Source organism: Phocoena phocoena, chromosome 7, assembly GCF_963924675.1.
Source record: "Phocoena phocoena chromosome 7, mPhoPho1.1, whole genome shotgun sequence".
Taxonomy (NCBI): Eukaryota; Metazoa; Chordata; class Mammalia; order Artiodactyla; family Phocoenidae; genus Phocoena; species Phocoena phocoena.
Window position 1 is genome coordinate 59,728,907 of NC_089225.1, and position 19,896 is coordinate 59,748,802.

A 19,896-nucleotide genomic window follows, 5' to 3' on the forward strand; every position below is an offset into this window, starting at 1 on the left:
TAAAAAAAAGGTTTAGAAACATGATAAAATCATTTTCTAAAAAGCTTAATGACATTTTGTGCAACTACAAACAGATTCCCTGGCAAACATAGCAAAGCTAGGAGTACAATCATTGTTGAGGAGGACCACCAAGGGACACTTTATTATGCTTAGTCTTGAAGACAAAATTGAAGAGTGTTTGAACTCATCTTCCTCAGGCCACGTTTGCGCCAACAACTCCATTTAACTGCCCACGTCCTGTGGAATTACAGAGCAGAAAAGCTGACAAAACTTTCAGGAATCTTTCTGACCCCAATATATCAATACATACTAGTCTCACTAGTAAAGACTTAAGTTGGCCTTTTGGAAGTATTTGCTCTGGCAACAAATGACTTCAAGGAAGAGAAGAAACATTAGACCAGTGGTACAAATGGGGGTGATCTTGGGAATGGGCACTTCTAGCAATGTCTAGAGACATTTTTCTTGTCACACTGAGGGACGGTGCTACTGGGATCTAGTGGAGAGGCCAGGGATGCTGCTAAACATCCTACAGTACACCCTACAGACCCTACAACAAAGACTTACTTGGCCCAACATGACAATTCTGTTGAAGTTGAGAAACCCTGTGTTAAGCTGTGAAGATACGTCTGGATGGAGTGTGTGAAATTCAGGACAGTGAATAATTACTGAGTAGCTAGAATGTATAAGATACTGCTCTTGGCATAGGAGGGCTCTAAAGATGCCTTTGGCCTTGAACAACCTGCAAGTACACCTGTGTCTCCATACCTTTGAAAAGCACACCTTTTGCCATCCAAATTTGTTTTAGCCACACTAGACAGTTCCACAGTATTTTTAATAAAGTGTGAAAAATCCTTTTTTTCCCATCTTTATTGGAGTATAATTGCTTTACAATGGTGTGTTAGTTTCTGCTTTATAACAAAGTGAATCAGTTATACATATACATATATCCCCATATCTCCTCCCTCTTGCGTCTCCCTCCCTCCCACCCTCCCTATCCCACCCCTCTAGGTGGTCACAAACCACCGAGCTGATCTCCCTGTGCTATGCGGCTGCTTCCCGAAAAAATCCTTCTTTAAATGACTGACAATTCACTTAATTTGCTTTGAAAGTTAAGACTTTTCATTTGTCAGGTTTTCTTAGCATGAGATATGAACTCATAAACAGGTGGTCTGGGAACTGGACCAGTTTTAAACCTAGCGTTGAGGGCCAAAAGATGGTGCAGAAGGAAGGCAGTGAAATGACTGCCTGAGAATATTTTCCAACGAGAGGTACATTAATTCTTCCAGGGAACCAGAATATCAATTGGTAAATTACTACCTACCAGGTACCAGATGATAGATAATCTGCTTCCTTGAGTTAATTTATCTCATTGGGGGAACCCACCACTCCTTAGAGACTAAAGTATATTGGTTCCACCTGGGACCAGGTCCAGTATTAATAATAATTTTCAAATGAACTCTTCCAGACCCTTAATTCAGCCATTAGGAAGAAGAATAATAGCTAAAGGAATGCCACACCATAATTCTGCCCAGCGTTCTTTGCCTCAGCCTTGCCCCATGGATCAATCACAGGCTGGTGTACTGGGGCCTGGGAAAAAGTGGTTGGGACCTCTGGAAAAGTGGTCATCTGGATCCAGCCACACATCTAGCATCTCTCAGGGAAAGAAATATAGCTATTAGGAGCCAGTTACAGTAAAACCTAATGTGGAGTCCAGGAGAAAGTTGGTCTGAATTTGAGGATCTTGATTATTTTGAGAGTGCATTTTACTACTTTTAAAGGACATAAAGTAACCTAACACAATTTATAGTTAAGAGAGTGACAAAGCCAGCCAGGTCAGCTTTAATAATAATAATAATAAAAGTTAATTTGCAATCACTGTATTGCTTACATGTAAATTGGCCTTCTACAGTGCCTCAAGGGTTTGGTCTCTAAAATAGATTAGTCTCCCTAAAACACTACTTCTACTCCTTGTTTAGGGAGGAATGGTATTGATGGAAAAAAAAAAAATGTAGAGGAAGAAAGGACTGGAGCAACTTTCTTCAAGCTATCTAACCTCTCTGTGCCTCTGCATTATTTGGAAAGTGGGGTGGTGATGACATCTGCATTTTTGCCTTTCTGATGGGCAGGATGGGGCGGGGCGGGGGGAGCGTCAGGGCAGAGCCTGAACACACCACTGCTTGGTTCCATTACTGTTATTCTGCGTTCTTCAAAGAGAACCCCTGGAGTGAAGTGCAGCTGATGTATTTTGTTTATATGAAGACAAAGTCTGAGTTAGTGGGGTTTGTTTTCCCAGAGAAACAAGCAAATGACCTTCTAAGAAAACCCTGACCTCCTGTATATAATCTATTATTACAAAGGTGAGAATGTCTGGCCTCAGGGGTGTAAACCCATCACACTACCAGTACAGAAAAGATAGTCTGACCCCAGTTTCCTCCTGTTCCTACTTCCCTCTGCCACAGCATGCAGCTAAAACATGGCCTTCATAGGAAAATTCCAGAGCCGCAGATGCTGGGATACTGGTTTCTGTCAGAGTTACTGAAAGCCTAACCCTTGATGTTTCATTCCTGACTGCAAATACATCTCCCCCAGCGGGTTTGCCTTCTGCAGCTGCACTCAGGTTCCGGAGTGCCGACTCTCCTTTATGGGGTCGAAGAAGGCTTTTGTGATATTGCAAAAGACACTCTTTCTCAAGATAGGCTGGAGGAAAAAAACCTCCATATTTAATGATGCTATTCCAGCAAGGCAGGGCCTTAATGATGATAATAATAATAATTAATGGCACAGCTAGAGAACTGACAAATAATGGGGAACAGATGATCCCTTCCTGGCCTCAAAAAAAAGTCTGTATGCCTGCAGAAAATTAAGCAGATCCTTTCTTGGCAATTTCAAACTCAGACGCCTCAGCCAGAGTCAGTTAGCGATTTTACTTTTTTTCCATGGAGTGCTAAAAGTATAAAAGACCAACTACTTCTAACTCCTGCAATGCACATGAAGCAAAATAAGGCATATGGCTGCAGCCCTGGTTCTCAAGTTTAGTTGCAGTTCTCACTTTCAAATCGGTCCCACCAGCAATTTTAAGCTCTCTCATCTTTTATAGGTTTCTCAATTATGCGAATAAAGTGTAACTTTCTCACCCTGTTTCTGCTTCTACCATCTTTTTAAATGGGTTTCACAAAATGGAGATGTTGGGCCACTCACTACTTGGATCTGTTAGTGGGCTTCTGTATTGTTAAGAAAGGTAAGGCCATGCTCTGGTGACAAGCTGTGGCAGTCTGCTCTGCTAAGTGAATCTGAAAAGCCTCCTAACCGATAATAAAACCCAAATGAATCAGCTCAGGACGAATTTGAACAAGGTCCTTGGTCAAGCATCTGAAAGAATTTTTAAAAAGCCACACAGAAAAGGTCCAATAGTGCCGATTCTCTGTATCTTCCTGTGGCATTGCAAAGAAAGAGAAGTAGGAAACATCATTTCATTGGTTTTCTTTCAAGGGGAGAAGCAGAATGTTAGGTCTGTACCTCGCTTTGAAGGATCATCACTGCGTGGTTGAAATGGTGATGCTCTAAGGTAGCAGAAGTTCCATAGAGTTGGGCCAGGGCAGAGCCACTCCTGAAAGAGGACAGATGTGTGAGTGACCAAGGCCCTTCACCCGTCAACGATCCCCCGACACTGGCTCTTTGGATCAACGTGTTTATCCTGCTCCCGCAAAGGACCATGAGCAGATACATTCTCAGGTAACCACCTGTGTAGTTCACGAATGTATTAAGTAAACGTTTTGGGAATCTTCTCTGTGTTAGGCTAGATGCTGTGGATGATACGACCGTGAAAAAGACACAGCCCACGCTGCTAAGAAATGTACAGACTAGTAAGGGAGATGAGATGTGGTCCTACGGGAAAATAATGCACAGAGCACATAATATAAATACCACAGAAAAAGTTCCAGGTCCAGTCAAAGTGCTTTGGATGATCTGAGGACAAGAGACATAATTCCTGGCTTTGGGGATCAGGATAGGCTTCATGAGCTAAACCTTATAAAGCTTCTGAGTGTCTAGAACGAATGTCATATACCAAATGTATTTGAGGCTCCATGGGAAAAGACCTTGTGAATATTATGTAGAACCCATTTAATCTGCTTTACATGTAAGGTTGACAAGCTTCTACAGGTAAGGTTGACAAGCTTTTCCAACCTACAGTCACACTGTGATATCTCAATGTCGAACTCCAGAAAGTTTCCTGGATTTGGAGTCAGAACTCAGCTCTCGGTAATAGTTTCGGGTCATTACTTGGTTGCTTTAAGCATCAGTTTCTTTGTCTCTAAAATTATGATAACACTCTTTACCTCACTTGTTATTTAGGAGCATACAATAAAATACTTGTAAGTGCCTATCATAGTGCCTGCCATGTAGTAGATTGTAGTCTATACTAATTATTAATCAACAATGAAAACACATAGACATTTCCATTTTAAATAAATAAAATGTTAATTGATACTTGAAAGGATAATTTTGAATTATCTGTATATTTTGCTTATGTAGAACAACCCATTCCTCAACAGTGTCAGTTTGGCAAGTGCTCATTTAAAATGTTCCAGTGTGTTCATTTCCAATTCTCCTGAAGTAGCATTTAGAGCATCTTAAGAGTTGAGAGACATTCTGAGAATCCTATGGTTTAAGGGACAGTCGTGGGATGGCAGCCAAGGACACATGAAGGTCCTTGTGTTCCTTCTTGCTAATTGCAGAGAGTGTGGACATTGAAAGGGCAATTTGGCCTTAACCTGGAAATGACAGACATTGCCCGATCACAGTCTGCCCTTTTAGTGAGAGGAGCAAAGACTGCATGTAATACCACGTGAGGGATTTCAGTCATAAGGTGCCCTCTAGCTCCAGCATGAGGAGGCCCAAGATCATGGCCGGTTTGGGGGTGCAGGGGACCTGTGATCTCTGGAAAGACTCAGAGCTGACCACATGTTGGAATAAAACAGCAGGGTTAGGGGTTATTAGGAATAGGGTTAGTAAGCAGGGTACTAGAGTTTAATCAGGTGGTGTTATTTCTTTAAATCTTGCCTTAATCTATATCATTTAATATGTGAAAATTTGTTAGGCTAATCTTAGCATTAAGTGATTAATATTTAACATTTGTCACTATTTTTCTAACATAGAGTTCATTTTTATGAAAATACATTTTTCAAAATGCACACTGTATTGTGTCTTAGCTGTATTTGTCTTGGCTTTTGAAATTCTAGGATGTTTTATATGCATGTCAAATCCAAATGCCTGGCATGGAGTAGGTGCATAAAAAATATTAGTTGCTTGGCTAATAAAGTTGTGGTGGTATGTCTAGAGATTATAGTTCAAACTGAAGGTTGACCATAATAAGTGTGTTAACATTTTAAAATAATGTTATTAATGATAATAGCTCTCATGAGAAGTACCTGTCATGAACTAGGCAACATATTAACACTTTAATATATTACTTCATCTAGTCTTGACAACAACCATGAAATAGGTATTATTTTCTCATTTTACAGATAAGGAAACCAAGGCTCAGAGAAGTTATGCTACTTTTCCAAGGTCACAAAGCTAGTAAGTACCAGTTCTAGACTGGAAGCCAAATTGTGAAGCTTTTTCTCATTACATAATGAGAAAGATAATTATAACTTATACATTTCTGATATTCACTTCTCCATTTTTGCCAAGCTGGTTGTCATCAATGAAAGAAGGTTTCAAAATTTAATTCAGAATTCTTCTAGTATAACTGCTAACCACAGGCTCAGATTCCTGTGATTTGTTTCTATTAACTAGCCATGCCAGATGTGCCCCAGTTACTGGTGTGAATCCTGATAAGAGAGTCATTGATGTAAAGTAGGGTCAAGATGCAAAATATCATCTCTTCCTTTATCAGGTTGGTTTAGCAGAGCTCACAAAGTTAAATCAGCTACATGATAACAAGTCACTAAATATTTTCTTTTTTCAGGGTGAGTAGGATGTTTCCTCCTTTAACCAGGGTACACCTTGTAACAAAAACACTGGTGCCTCCTATGCTGCCCTCTCCTCTCCACCAGATCCACATGGATTCGGAACTGCTGCATTTCATCAGAGGGCTCTCAGGGTGTTTGTGCAAATGCATCTGATGGCCCACGGTTTGAGCATCTTCATCCTCACATTCTCTTTGTTCCTTTTAGTAATTCCATCTTACATTGCCCCCACCCTCACACAATACTGATTTAATCACAAATACGTAGATTTTGCAACAGAACCAGACTAATGCTATGAAGAGACTGTGATTGATTGATTGATTCATTCATTCATTCACCTAATAAGGACTGATGACTACTGCAATGCGAGACTGTGGGCATGTGGGATACAAAGATAAAGAAGACATGGCTTTCACCCTCAGGAAGCTCACAGTCCCCTGTAACTGCGCAGGAGACTTTCTCTGTCCAGACTTGCACTTAACGATGTCACCTTTCTGCAAGCAAGGTGCCATCTTAGCATTCACAGGATGGAGCATGATACTAACTCTACTTTTTTTGTCTAGAATGAAATCATCTAAGCAAGAATGCTTCCAATTCCATATGGTTCCTTTATTTACAGTACTAGGTTTGGTCTCTGTCAGATTTTCTAAGACTGCAAGACATCCTGGTGCTTTCTCTCTCAGTCCAAGGCTCACTGAGAATGCACCTACACCTGCCATTACTCATGCACATGCTACGGACCTCCTAAGACTGCAAGAGTGAAGCCCATGGTCAGAACACTTGATAAAAGTGGCAAAAATTAAAATCTATCTGTTAGGATAAACTTTATCAAAATGTATTCTACAGAATACTAGTTCTTCGGAATGTTAAATGGCATTACAGGCAGAAATAAAAATGGTCCCATGGTTAAATATGTTCGGGAAATGCTGGGTTTAAAAAGTTAAACTGTTTCTTTATTATAGGATTTCTCCGTGGCATCAATATGTGAAAATATGCACTGTGATTCTGCAGGAAGGGGACGTAATATGCAGTATTGACCAATCTTACTTGATCATAAAACCATTTTTAAAAAAGAGGACGTGTCTTTCATGTAATGTACTTTATGTAAAGGCATACTGTCATTTTTCATGTAAAATGTGAAAAAAAAACCCTCAAATCAATCACATGTGGAAAAAAATTGACTTTAGCATCACACCTCACTTTAATTGTCTGTGGTAAGTAAATCCATCATATCAGTAGCTCCGGGGCACACGCATTGTAATTGTGAAAATATTACAGATACATGTAGGGTATGTGGAGACAGGGTGAGAGAAGGAGAGCAGAAGAGAATCCAGATCCCTTTAAGCACAGGAAGATTTACACCTGTGATCTTTCATGATGCTCATTATTGATTAGGTCATCCCAACACACTGAAGTCTTTAATTTTTGGACAGGCAGCACACCGAGGAGAAACTTATTAAAAAGAAAAGTCAGGGCTTCCCTGGTGGCGCAGTGGTTGAGAGTCCGCCTGCCGATGCAGGGGACACGGGTTCGTGCCCCAGTCTGGGAAGATCCCACATGCCACGGAGCGGCTGGGCCCGTAAGCCATGGCCGCTGAGCCTGCGCGTCCGGAGCCTGTGCTCCGCAACGGGAGAGGCCACAACAGTGAAAGGCCCGCGTACCGCAAAAAAATGAGAAAAGTCAACGTGAAAATTCTGTCCCCATAGGCATCCAGCACTTTGCACAGGCACCAAAAATAAGCGTGTAAAAGGAACTTGTATAGCTATGAACTGTGTACCTTCATAACTTCCCTAGATATGCATATTCGTTGAAAAAGAGACAATGGAAGTGTGCTGCCATGGCTTTCAGAAAAGACAGGAAACTTTCAGAAGGAAACCTATGAAAGGTAATTAGGAAATTGAGAATTGTTGGGAGGTAGTGAGGAATGGGATTAGGCTGTCACGGCAGATTAATGCGCCCCCGTATTTCACTTCTGGGACCTGGCTGAAAGCGACAAGATGGGTTTTCATTCCCAAGAAATGAGTACAAGAGATTATGCTAGAAATGAATAGAAGAAGTCTCCTAGGAGAATATACTACAAAGCTGCTCGGTACTGATATTTAATCATCAGGGGCAGCTGTAATAGGGAGGGCGCTGAGTGGGAAACGCTGTCCCCGGAGAAAACAGGAGAGCGGTGTTAGAGTAATTTCAAAGCACTGTGGGATCGCTGCCCTGGCTACCTATCGATCATTCACTGCACGCACTCCAATACTTTAAAATTAAGAATAAAGCATGAAAATGCAAAGGTTCACTTATCAGAAAGGCTAAGAGAATAAATCATATTGTGCTATAACTAAAATCACAACTTTTTATTGTAGAGGCATTTTGCATTTTATATAGTAATTTGTCCCTTGCTAAATGTCTCGTTTCTTTATAGCCTTATATAGGAAAAAAGGTAGCATATGCTTTGCCACATAATAATTGGTGCATTTAAATCCCATTTCCAAATCACTTGAAAGGTTGGAGTTAGACTGAGTACTTTAAGGAAAGGGACTATTATACTTCCCACACAATGCCTAGCACAGTGCTTCGCACTTAGAGAGCACTCAATTAATGGGGAGTAAATAAGGAAATAAGGATATAGATTTCTTTCTAGGGATTTTCCTAAACAATGGCACACTTGCTGAATAAATCTTATTCTAATCAATAAAAAGGTAGTTCCTTCATCATGATGTAAAAAGGTCTCTTTCAGCATTTATTGAAAAAAATTTTAACTGAGGTTGCATGGTGGTGGCCTTTGGTGTTCTAAGTTCAAAAGTGACTCTGTCAGTTAAGAGGCAGGGCTGACGGACATCCCATGAGCTGGTAACTTGTGTACAAGATCGGTCATTGTGAGGAAACACGTCAGACCATCTTGGAACAGGTAGATTTGATCATGTGGTATGAGGATGCAAAAAAAATTTTGAATTCTGGTATCAGAGACTTAATATCTATCTCATATGTGTGAAAGCTGTTCATTATAATACAAGTCACTTGAAATTTGGGGACCTCAGTTTCCAATTTCTAAAAATTAAGGCACTGAAAAATATGACTACCAAGGTCTAGTTGTGTTCTATGAGTTTTTTGGCTCCACATCTTGAGTTTTTGGATGTCAAAATATATCTTAGTTTTCCAGAGTTCACATATATGGCAAGTCAGCCGATAAACTGGAAGCTCAAAGGGCTAAAATAAATATCACAAAGTCATGAAAGAGAGTAGAATAAAGTAGTTAAAGAATGGTTTTTGGAGTCAGATAGCCCAGGTCCAAACACCACTCTGCCACATGCTGGATGTATGAATTTGGGCAAGTTATTTACTTTCCTGAGGCCCAGTTCCCTCTGTAAAATGGAGACAAAAGTATCTATATACAAGGATGTTGATGAGCACTTGAGATAGTAAACAACAAATAAACTGTAGTTCTTCTTATTGTCTCAGGGACCATTCATTGCAGAGAACAGAAATGAATTAGAACCAGCTTCACTAAAAAACAAAAACAAAACAAAACAAAACAAAAACCCGTTGACTAAATGATGCCAGGAGCTCTGAGTAAGGCCCATTGTCACAAGTATGGCTGGGTCTCTTGGAAATAGGAGTAGAGACATGGAAAACCAGGGATCAAGTCTGCTTTTTCTCTGTCTTTCTCTAGGATAGTATAATCTCTGCTTCTCTCTGAATGTTGGCTTGCTTCTTCTCTCCCTGCAGATTTGCTTTCTTGTTTATCCACTTGGGACGTGGTCAACACAGCTTTCCCCAAATGGCAGCCTCAGCTTCCAAGTCTATGTGCAGCTTAGACCTCAACAGCTAACTGAGTCAATATCATGGTAATCCAAGTCCAAATTCCTGGGGGATAAAATACGATTAGCTGGGTTTGGATTAGATGTGTACTCTTGGTCCAAACAGCTAAGAGGTCAACTAGCAAGGAGGGCTGGCTCTCTCAGTGTGACACAGAGGCTGTCTCCAGGCCAGGGGCTGTTATCTGGGTACATATATTGTGCACTTGACTCTTAAAAGAACCCACAAGGTGCTCACTCTTGTTTTATAGATACAATTCTTTGTGCGTAAGTGGCAGAACGGTAGGTGGCTGGAGGGAGGCTGCTAGAGGAAGACACAGTGACAGTGATGCCACTGGCCTCAGAGAGAGGTATCCTAAAATAATAATAGCAATGAAATGCAGGCACAGGGGCTCAAACCTAAAAACTCGTCAGACCCTATAATGAAAGTGTGCACAGTTTACCATTCAGTAGGCCCCAGGGACACTATTGTTTTTAGTACAACATCAAACCGATGTGTGTAAAAACTGTGTTTTAGGGCTTCCCTGGTGGCACAGCGGTTGAGAGTCCGCCTGCCGATGCAGGGGACACGGGTTCGTGCCCCGGTCCAGGAAGATCCCACATGCCGCAGAGCGGCTGGGCCCACGAGCCATGGCCGCTGAGCCTGCGCGTCCGGAGCCTGTGCTCCGCAACAGGAGAAGCCACAACAGTGAGAGGCCCGCATACCGCAAAAAACAAACAAAAAAAACCCTGTGTTTTATAATAATCCTATGAAAGGTTGAACTTGTTGAAGAAATCAGGAAACTTTGTTGAAAGGCAATATTAAAATGGTTAAAACGTCATCCATTCATGCATTTGTCATTCATTCATTCACTCAGCAAACATTCCTTGTGGTTTTATCATGCTGCTGGTACTCGTACACATCACGGGGACTCAAGAAGAGGGGAGACACACTGGTAAATCAGCAACTAACATGGTGTGAGATGCACACTGGTTTTTTTTTTTTTGCGGTACGCGGGCCTCTCACCGTTGTGGCCACTCCTGTTGCGGAGCACAGGCTCCGGACGCGCAGGCTCAGTGGCCATGGCTCACGGGCCTAGCCACTTCACGGCATGTGGGATATTCCCGGACCGGGGCACGAACCCACGTCCCCTGCATTGGCAGGCGGACTCTCAACCACTGCGCCACCAGGGAAGCCCAATGCACACTTTTGAAAAACTATAGCCAGGGAATGATATGGGCACAGAAAATTGACAAGGGGAAGGTACATCAGAGATAGAACCCTGGGGGGGGGGGTGCTTTTAGAGGAGTTTGGGGGAAAGAAGAAGAGGAAGAGCATTCTGGGCAGGGGACCTGCCGACTCGGAGCAGAGAGAAGGGAACTAGCCGGACCCCACAGAGCACTTTAAGTAGCCCCTTGTGTCTGGAACCTGGATGCCTGGGTCGGGGTGGGATGACAAGGAGTGACTGCTGGGCCAGAGGAATGGGCAGGAGCCTGATTGAAAAGGGCCTTAAGGGCTAAACTAAGGAATCTGAACATTATCCTGAAAGTTACAAGAGGCCAGTGAACATCTTTTAAGCAGGGGAGTGATCTGATCAGCTCTGTGAATTATAAAGAGCATTCTGGAGCGCCAAGGGGGAAAGACTGGAGGAGAAGAGTTAGGCTGTTGGTTGTAGCAATCCAGGAGGGATGCAAAAGAAGCAGTGGTTACTTTAAGAATGCAGAGATGTCGACTTTGGGGGGCGCTAAGGAGGGAATCTGGGTGACTTGTGGATTTCTGGCGGTGCCATTCACTGGGATAGAGAATAAGAGAAAAAGGGAGAGACTGGGATTGGGGTGACTATGGGACTTCAAATAGGAGGTGCTCCTCAAGCAGCTGGAATAAGTGTGTGGAGATAAGCAGAGAATTATGGTCCAAAGGTATGGGCTTGGGGCTGAGCAGCAGGTGGGTGGAGGTCCAGCGAGAAGGATAAAACGTGGAGCAAAAGAACAGGAGAGAACACGTCCAGCGAAGCCTGGGGCAGGAGGAGAGAGGCCTTGAAGCAAACTGAGAAGAAAGACTAGAAAGGTGGAGGGAAGGTGTTCCTCTCCCAGACAAAGGAAGAGAGAGAGAGCTCTAGGAAGGAGGAAGAGCTCTAGTGGCAAAATGTGTCTCATAGCAAGAAGGGTCAAGAAATAAGGACAGTAAGAGTGTCCAACAGCTTTGGGACAAGGGGTTGTTCATTGGTGGCACTACTGAGGGCCGCTCCCCTGGTGGGCAGAACTGGAAGCCACCTGGGAGGGAAGTGAAGACAAGGAACAGACAACTTTCCAAGAAGATTGGCTGGAAAGGAAAGAAGAGAAATAGAGCAGAAGCTCGAGGGAGAAGCGAGATGGAGGTGGGGTTTTTCAGGATGGGGGACAACTGTTCATATTGTTAGGATGCTGAGAGCCAGTAGACAGGGGAAGGAAGATACGGGGTAGAGAAAGGAAAATTGATGGAGCAAGGTCCCAGAGGAGGGAGGGAGAAAGGATCCAAGGCCGAGGTAGAAGGATTAGCCTCACATATGAGGAAGGACAGCCCTTTCACTGAGATAGGAGGGAAGGAGGAAAGGATGGGGCCAGACAGATAAGTTTGTTCGTGGCAGGGGAGGAAATTGAGGGAGTTCTCGATTGATGGCCTCAATTTTCTCAGTGAAGGAGGAAGCAAGGTGATCTGCTGAGTGGCGCGGGGGAGGGGGGTAGAATGGGAGGTGGTTTAGGAAGAGAGAACATTTGGTACCTATAACCGCTGACAACAGTGGGGGATGGAACCGGCTAGGGACCCAGAAAGATTGGTGGGGAGTACTGAGCACCTAGCCAAGTTGGGAGAATATATATTGGGTATGCCCTAAACTCACAACTGTGACACTTTCTCCCAAAGCCTTTAAAGGTCTAGACAGAAGAGCAAGAAATTAAATTGCTAGATTGAGCCAGGGCTGAGTTTTTGCAGAGTGACTGTCACAGAAAGGTAAGAGGGTCAAGAAATTACAGGACATGGAGAAGAGCAGTTTGAAGTGATGGGCTACTGCATTCAAGGCAGATAGAGGGACACAAAATCAACATTCATCTGCGAGATCAGGAGCAAATAGAAGGGCCCAGGACCCCAAGGCCTCAGTAGGTAGGTGTTTTGGGGAACAAAACAAGTGACGAGCTGAAAGGTACCAGCTGACACACAGTGGGCTGCTGGGGTTTCAGATTATAGAGGCAGACCTGCTCCACAGGCTTGGAAATTGGTCATCTGACAGCTGATCTTACCTCTTTCTTGAAGTTTTCCTTAGTCCCTCCATCCCCAAACGTTTTTCTCTAGCCTCTGAAGTCTCATATCAATTTGTTTGCAGACAGGTAGCAAAAAGCACATTAAACTGTAACCTCAATATGAGAGCCAGGAGACCTGGGTTTTGGTCTTATCTCCAGCACCCATAAGTTCTGTAGCCTTGGCCACATTGTGAGCCACCAAGCAATGGCTATCTGGACCAGTCCTACTTGCTTAAGGACAGATTATTTTGTCCATGAGCATTACGTGCCTCACATCACCTGCATTGGTGGAATTCCTTTGTTTGTTTCCCACAGTTCTGTAGGATGAGGCCTGGCAGGACCAGGGACCCTCTGCCTTCTGTGTCACTCTATTTCACTGTGGTTTCTACATACCCAACATCAAAAGAACCTGGAAGAAATTCTATTGAGGAAGGAAGAGATCTTTTGCTTCATAAAATTTCAACTTTTATTTTAATAGTCTCAAAACCAGCTTGCAAGAGTAGCAAATCCAAGAAACTTATAATGCCATGAAGGCAGACATTCTGGGAGAAAAAAAAATAGACCTTTTAAAATCTGAGCTTTGTTATCTGACTGAGGTCAGCAGAGACAGACCAAATCAACAAGCATGACATGAAGGGCAAATTTGCAATTAAAAGAAGAATAGGAATTATAAAGATGGATGAGCCCCGTTGACACACGCACCCAAGCCTGCGTGGCCTTGGCCTCGGATGCCAGAAATTAATGCTTTACTCTAGCATTCGTCACCTTTGGCTCATAACAGAAAGGCAAATGCATTAAAATAACAACAATTAGAACACTTACTTAGCTTGGAAGGCATTGTTGGTTCCCCTGTGGTCGAGGTCATGACACAGGCATCCCACAATCACCGCTAAAATTTCCACCTCGGTCAGAATCTCTTGAAACCCGGCGGTCTGGGAAGATGGGAAAACGGCAAGAGTCACTGCTCAGGGCAGGCAGGATGGATAAGGCTCGTCTGCTGAGCAGCCATCAGCTCTGTTTTCATACCCACGTCATTCAAGGGAATGATTAACTGCCACCCCTTGTGGGTGAGTTGGGTGGTCAGTTGCACAGCCCAGGGTCCCCAAGGTGATGAATTAGCTTCACTGGCTGGCACACCAGGACAGAGTTCAGACTCTTTTGTTCCCTCTTTGAAGAAGAGGCTGTGCTGTCCAGATACAGTGACAGTTTGGCAAAGGCCCAGAGCAAAATGCGTTTTGTGATTCAACATTTCAAAATGATGAGCGTCTAGGGGTAGGGAGGAGAAGGGGCTGTGAATTTAGAGAATGCTATATCCACCAGATGCCATTCAAATGAAAGCAGGCAAAAGAAAACCCCCCTTTAAAACATATATATATTTAAAAAAGCAACTTAGAAGTACTCAAACTATTACATGATGATATCTTAGCAGTTATCTTGTAAAAATCTTAATTCATATTAGCTTGGAGGACAGATTAAATTTATACGGATAGCAAGGCAGTGAGTGTCTTGAAAACTAGAATTTGGCAGGGGATTAGGCAGCCTAGAATGAGGATCAGGTGCAGTATCCATTACATGGAATACTTTTTCTATTACCCTCTGGTAGCTTGCTCATGAAATGCATAGGTGTGGTGTAATATCTTTGGGGAGCAGTGTGATGTAATTATATAATCAGGAGCCAAAATGGTTCTCTGGTTCCTGCTGTCCTTTCATTAGTTTAGAAGAGAAAGTGAACTTATGGAAAAGCAGGTCTATGTATTTTCTTGATCTAAGGCCTTTATGTCTCCCCCTTTTACTTTGTAAGTCTCCCATTTCATTACTTGTTAAAATCTTTATCAGAGGGCAGGAGGAGGGGAAAGGTAGAGTTCAAATTGCTTCCCTTTGCCTGCGTGTTTTTTCTCCACATCTAGTATCACTAGCTAGTATCCTAAGGCACTTCTCTTAGAGCAATAAACACTTTGTTTTTTAGTTAATTATGTTTTTATTGCAGAAATAACTGAATGATAAAGTTTCTGTGTCGACAATTTTAAAAGACTGAGTCGGGTCCACTGATACACTTAGAAATATGTATAATTTCATTTGCATAGCAAATGGGAATGTTAATAAATTATCTGGGGAGGATAAAGTAGCCCATATTAAAGCTGTGTTTGCCCTTCATTTTAAAATTTGGAGCTAGCTGTTGGCTTTAAGTTAATTTTATTCTATTTAAGACATTACCTGTAATAGTTTTTAAAAATTCAAGTTGTAGTAAGAGACTTAGAACCAAAAACAATGGTCCCTCATCCTTCCCCTATCATGATTCCCAAAGACAACCACCTTCAGTTTTCTTTTTTATCTAATTTGGTAGGTATTTTCCTCCATATTTCTGTATAATAGACACATATTATTAGCACTTGGTTATTCATCCTTCCTGTGTGCCCAACACTGTCCTAAAAGAATTACAACCGTTTAACTTACTTAATTCTCATAACAGACCTGTGATGTAGGAATTTTATTATCCACCAGTTCAGATGAGGTAACTGAGGCACAAAGAAACTTATGTGCCCTGGGTCTCAGACAGTGCCTACCTGATTGTCACTCTAAATATTATTTGCTGTGGAGCCAGTTAGGTATCTAATTATTGTTTCCTTTGTTATGTAAATGTTTTCATTTCCTGGAGTTAAGATTTCTTTGAACATCTAAGTCGACTCACATCCTGTACAACTCTCCAGTCACACCTTTTATTAGATCCCTTCCTGTCCCAGGGACTCCCTGCTTTGGCCTGCTGCTGTTCTTTGGTCTGGATTCTCTGTCTGCTGTCAGCTTCTCCCTCCTGGGGTTGGTCTCTTATCTCCTGCATCCCACATCTCTCTCTTTCCTTGTTTTTCTCTCTCAGTTTGCAGGAACACATCTGCCAGTGGCTTCATGAGAAAGGGTGTTAATATTTCTTTTACACCTAGGAAGTTGATTTTTTTGAGGCTTTGCATGACTGAAATGTCTTTAATCTATTCTTCTACTCAATTGTTGGCTTGCCTAACAATTCTGGGTTGCAACATTTTCAGTCAGAATTTCGAAGGGCTGCTCTATTGTTTCCTAACTTCCAAAGTTGCTTTTGGGAAGTATAAATCATTCTTATTCCTAATCCTTTGAATGGTACTTGATCTTCTCTCTTTTAGAATCCTCTATGCCTGGGGTTTGCCAGTTTCACAAAAATCTGCTTTGGTTTGGGACTTTTTCCCTATCACTGCTTGATAGACGCTTTCAATCTGAAGGCTCATTGTCTTCAGTATAATGTTCTTGTAATCTTTTTTTTCTTAATAATTTCTACTTCACTATTTTTTCTGTCCTATTTGGCGCTACAATTGGTTGGAAACTGGATTTCTTGTATTGATTTCCTTCTTTTCTTTTTTTTTTTTTAAACATCTTTATTGGAGTATAATTGCTTTACAATGGTGTGTTAGTTTCTGCTTTATAACAAAGTGAATCAGTTATACATATACATATGTTCCCATATCTCTTCCCTCTTGTGTCTCCCTCCCTCCTGCCCTCCCTATCCCACCCCTCTAGGTGGTCACAAAGCACCGAGCTGATCTCCCTGTGCTATGTGGCTGCTTCCCACTAGCTATCTGTTTTACATTTGGTAGTGTATGTATGTCCATGCCACTCTCTCACTTCGTCCCAGCTTACCCTTCCCCCTCCCCGTGTCCTCAAGTCCATTCTCTATGTCTGTGTCTTTATTCCTGTCCTGCCCCTAGGTTCTTCAGAACCATTTTTTTTTTTTTTTTTTTAGATTCCATATATATGTGTTAGCATACAGTATTTGTTTTTCTCTTTCAGACTTACTTCACTCTGTATGACAGACTCTAGGTCCATCCACCTCACTACAAATAACTCAATTTCGTTTCTTTTTATGGCTGAGTATTATTCCATTGTATATATGTGCTACATCTTCTTTATCCATTCATCTGTCAATGGACACTTAGGTTGCTTCCATGTCCTGGCTATTGTAAATAGAGCTGCAATGAACACTGTGGTACAATTTCCTTATTTTCTTGTCTCTTCTTTCCCATTGCCCATATTGACTTTTCTCCCCTTACTTTCCAGGAATAATAATATTTTAAATTTATAAGCATTTTCCTGTCTGCTGCTCCTTTTCTAATAGCATGCTATTCTTCTCTCATGGATGCACTATGGTTTCTTTTTCTTTCTTTTTTTTTTTTTTTGCGGTATGCGGGCCTCTCACTGTTGTGGCCTCTCCCGTTGTGGAGCACAGGCTCCGGACACGCAGGCTCAGTGGCCATGGCTACGGGCCCAGCCGCTCCGCGGCATGTGGGATCTTCCCGGACCAGGGCACGAACCCGTGTCCCCTGCATCGGCAGGTGGACTCTCAACCACTGCGCCACCAGGGAAGCCCTGGTCTCTTCTTTTGAGGATATTAATTATAATTCCTTGAAATTCTCTTCTGTTCCCTGAATTGTCTGTTTCCTCTGAACTCCTTGTCTCTGTATTTGGTGGTTTCCTCAAATGCCTGATATCCTTGGTAGTCTACTTACTCATGGAAGAGTAAAGCATTGCTACGCTCGCCACACACGCACACTTGGGGATGGTGTCTGTAGATGGCAAACCTCATCCCAGGGTGAGCACACGGCCAGCTGGTCCTGCTGCAGGTCCACATGTGTCAGTATCTAAACTCACTTCCTCTGGACTTTCCAATCTCGTGCTTGGTAATGGCGTGAGCACAGGTGTTGGCATTCTGAGAAAAGAGTATGTAGCTTCTCACCTTTGAGGATATAGACTTTCACTTCATTCTCTTACTTTCAAAGTGCAGCTCACGCTAACTTTTCTTTAACTGGTATCCCCAAGTCTGGGGTTCAGTTTCTTCGGCAAATACGCTGGCTTCCTGAATAGATGGGGGGAGAGTAGTTCTCTGACTACATGGAGAGGGGATGGAGACTTGGGGACTCAGTGTTTTCATTACCCCCTCCCTCCTGCTCGCCCCATGTTTGTGGTATCTGATGCCTCTGGTTCTTGTTCTGGTTCTTGTGCTTTGACAGCTCCTGGGGGGACATTGTTTCTCACGTGTACCCCTTCCTCCACTCTCTCCCCCTGAAGGCACTTGGGTTGGACCTTCCTTTTCTTTGTTAATCTACGAACCATCCTCCCTCTTGTTCTCCTTGTTGTTTTGGGATAATTTTTGAAAGGATGAGGGGATATAAATGTCTTTCTCTGTCATTTCTGTCACCTTGAAAAGGTAAGTCAGTTTCGTTGGGTTTGGATCTTGCTACTACTAAGTAAATCCTAAAAGTCCCTCAAGTATGAAATAATTATCCGTGATACTCTGGAAATCAGTGTTGTAAACACAATGACAATGCACTGAAATTTAGAGAGATTGCTGCCTGTGAAAATGCTACTGTTTAGAACTAGCTGATGAATTAGAACAGTAAGAATAGAGGTGGGATAATGTCAAAATAAGGTAATTCAGCTAGAAATTTAATTGGAAGATAAAATCGAATGCCATCTAATAGACTCACGTTCAGAATCCCGAATCACTGTTACGCCATTGGTTATCACGCATTGTATGATATGATGGACTATGTTTTGCTGTAAGGTTCTATGCAGCCACTCCTGCCGCCCCCACTACCCCGTCCCTTCTTGGAAACCCAGCATCTAGCTCTTAAACTATTTGTATCATCGATACTTTTGAGAGTTTAATAAAAGCCACGGACCTTCTCCTCCGAAATTACTCTATGATTTTATGGTGTTCAAAGAACATGGAGCCCACCCCTGGATCCTTGGAATAAAGAATACCTGAAGTACAGCACACACACCATCACACGAAACATATTTACCTCTCTTGACTGTGGTGCCTGAGTTACTGAAGCAGCACCTATCTCTTGACTGTGACTTAAAGCTGCCTGGTAAGTGGTTTCTGAGAATCGTCATGCCTGAAAAGTATCCACCTGCCACTAAGTGTCCCTTTGCCCCTCCCCACCTTCATCCACCTTCTTTCTAGTCCTATCCATTCTGACCTACACTTTACACACACTGAGGAGAAAAAGTCAACTGCCACTGAAGACAATATACTTGCAAAAGAGAACAGAGTGGCAGTAGGAAGTATATTTTAATGTGTTTCTCCTATGCTTAATTCTATTTTATTTTCAAATAAAATGATATATTTGCTGCTCCTGATCCAATAATTATGGGTTTTATTGACCACTACTTTATTCTATCCTCTCACCTGTATTCCCCCATGGTCCATATCAGAAATATATAGGTATATGGTAAAGCAGTGAATACCATATACCTAAGTAAAGAGATAGCCATGGCATATAGAGCTAGTTCCCATGTCACCCTCTCCAGAAAAGCCTGTGACTACCCTCTGAGCAGGTCTCCTGTGACAGTCCTTCACTGGGTTAAATGTATACTGGGATAACCTTATTCCCAGCCATTAGAGCATATAATCACTGGAACGCCAAAGGACCCAAACAATAAGACTGATTTGAAGGGTTTCTTAAACTACCCAGTAGTTTCCTATCACTTAGTCAACATAAAATTTAAACCAGTGAGGATGTGCATCAAAATATTACCAGTAGTGGGATCACAGATGACTTAAAATTTTTTCCTTTGTGCCCAAAATTTCCATAAAGAATGTTTATTCATTAGAATACATATACATTATATGTGTGTAGGTAAATTCTTTTTTGTTTTAGAAGTAAGCCCGTGTTTCATCAACATGTCCTACCTTGGAATAAAACAGTGACATCCTGAAAAGTGTCCATTCATTCATTTATTCATTGAGCAAATGTTGATTCAGCATTTACTCCATTGCAGGCTGGAACGGAGAGCTAAGGAAGACAGGTGCATCTGGCCCTTGTTGCGCATAT

General features: G+C 42.3%; 1 protein-coding gene across 1 annotated transcript in view; it reads right to left on the reverse strand.

The window, feature by feature from the left end:
- PDE11A (phosphodiesterase 11A) overlaps positions 1-19,896 on the reverse strand; it is a 419,270-nt gene that overhangs the window by 57,295 nt on the left and 342,079 nt on the right. Inside the window, exons 13-14 of the mRNA XM_065880101.1 lie at positions 13,859-13,968; positions 3,517-3,607 (exon numbers count right to left, since the gene is read on the reverse strand). Of these exons, the coding sequence (XP_065736173.1) occupies positions 3,517-3,607; positions 13,859-13,968 (201 nt within the window). The remainder of the gene's footprint in view (positions 1-3,516; positions 3,608-13,858; positions 13,969-19,896) is intronic.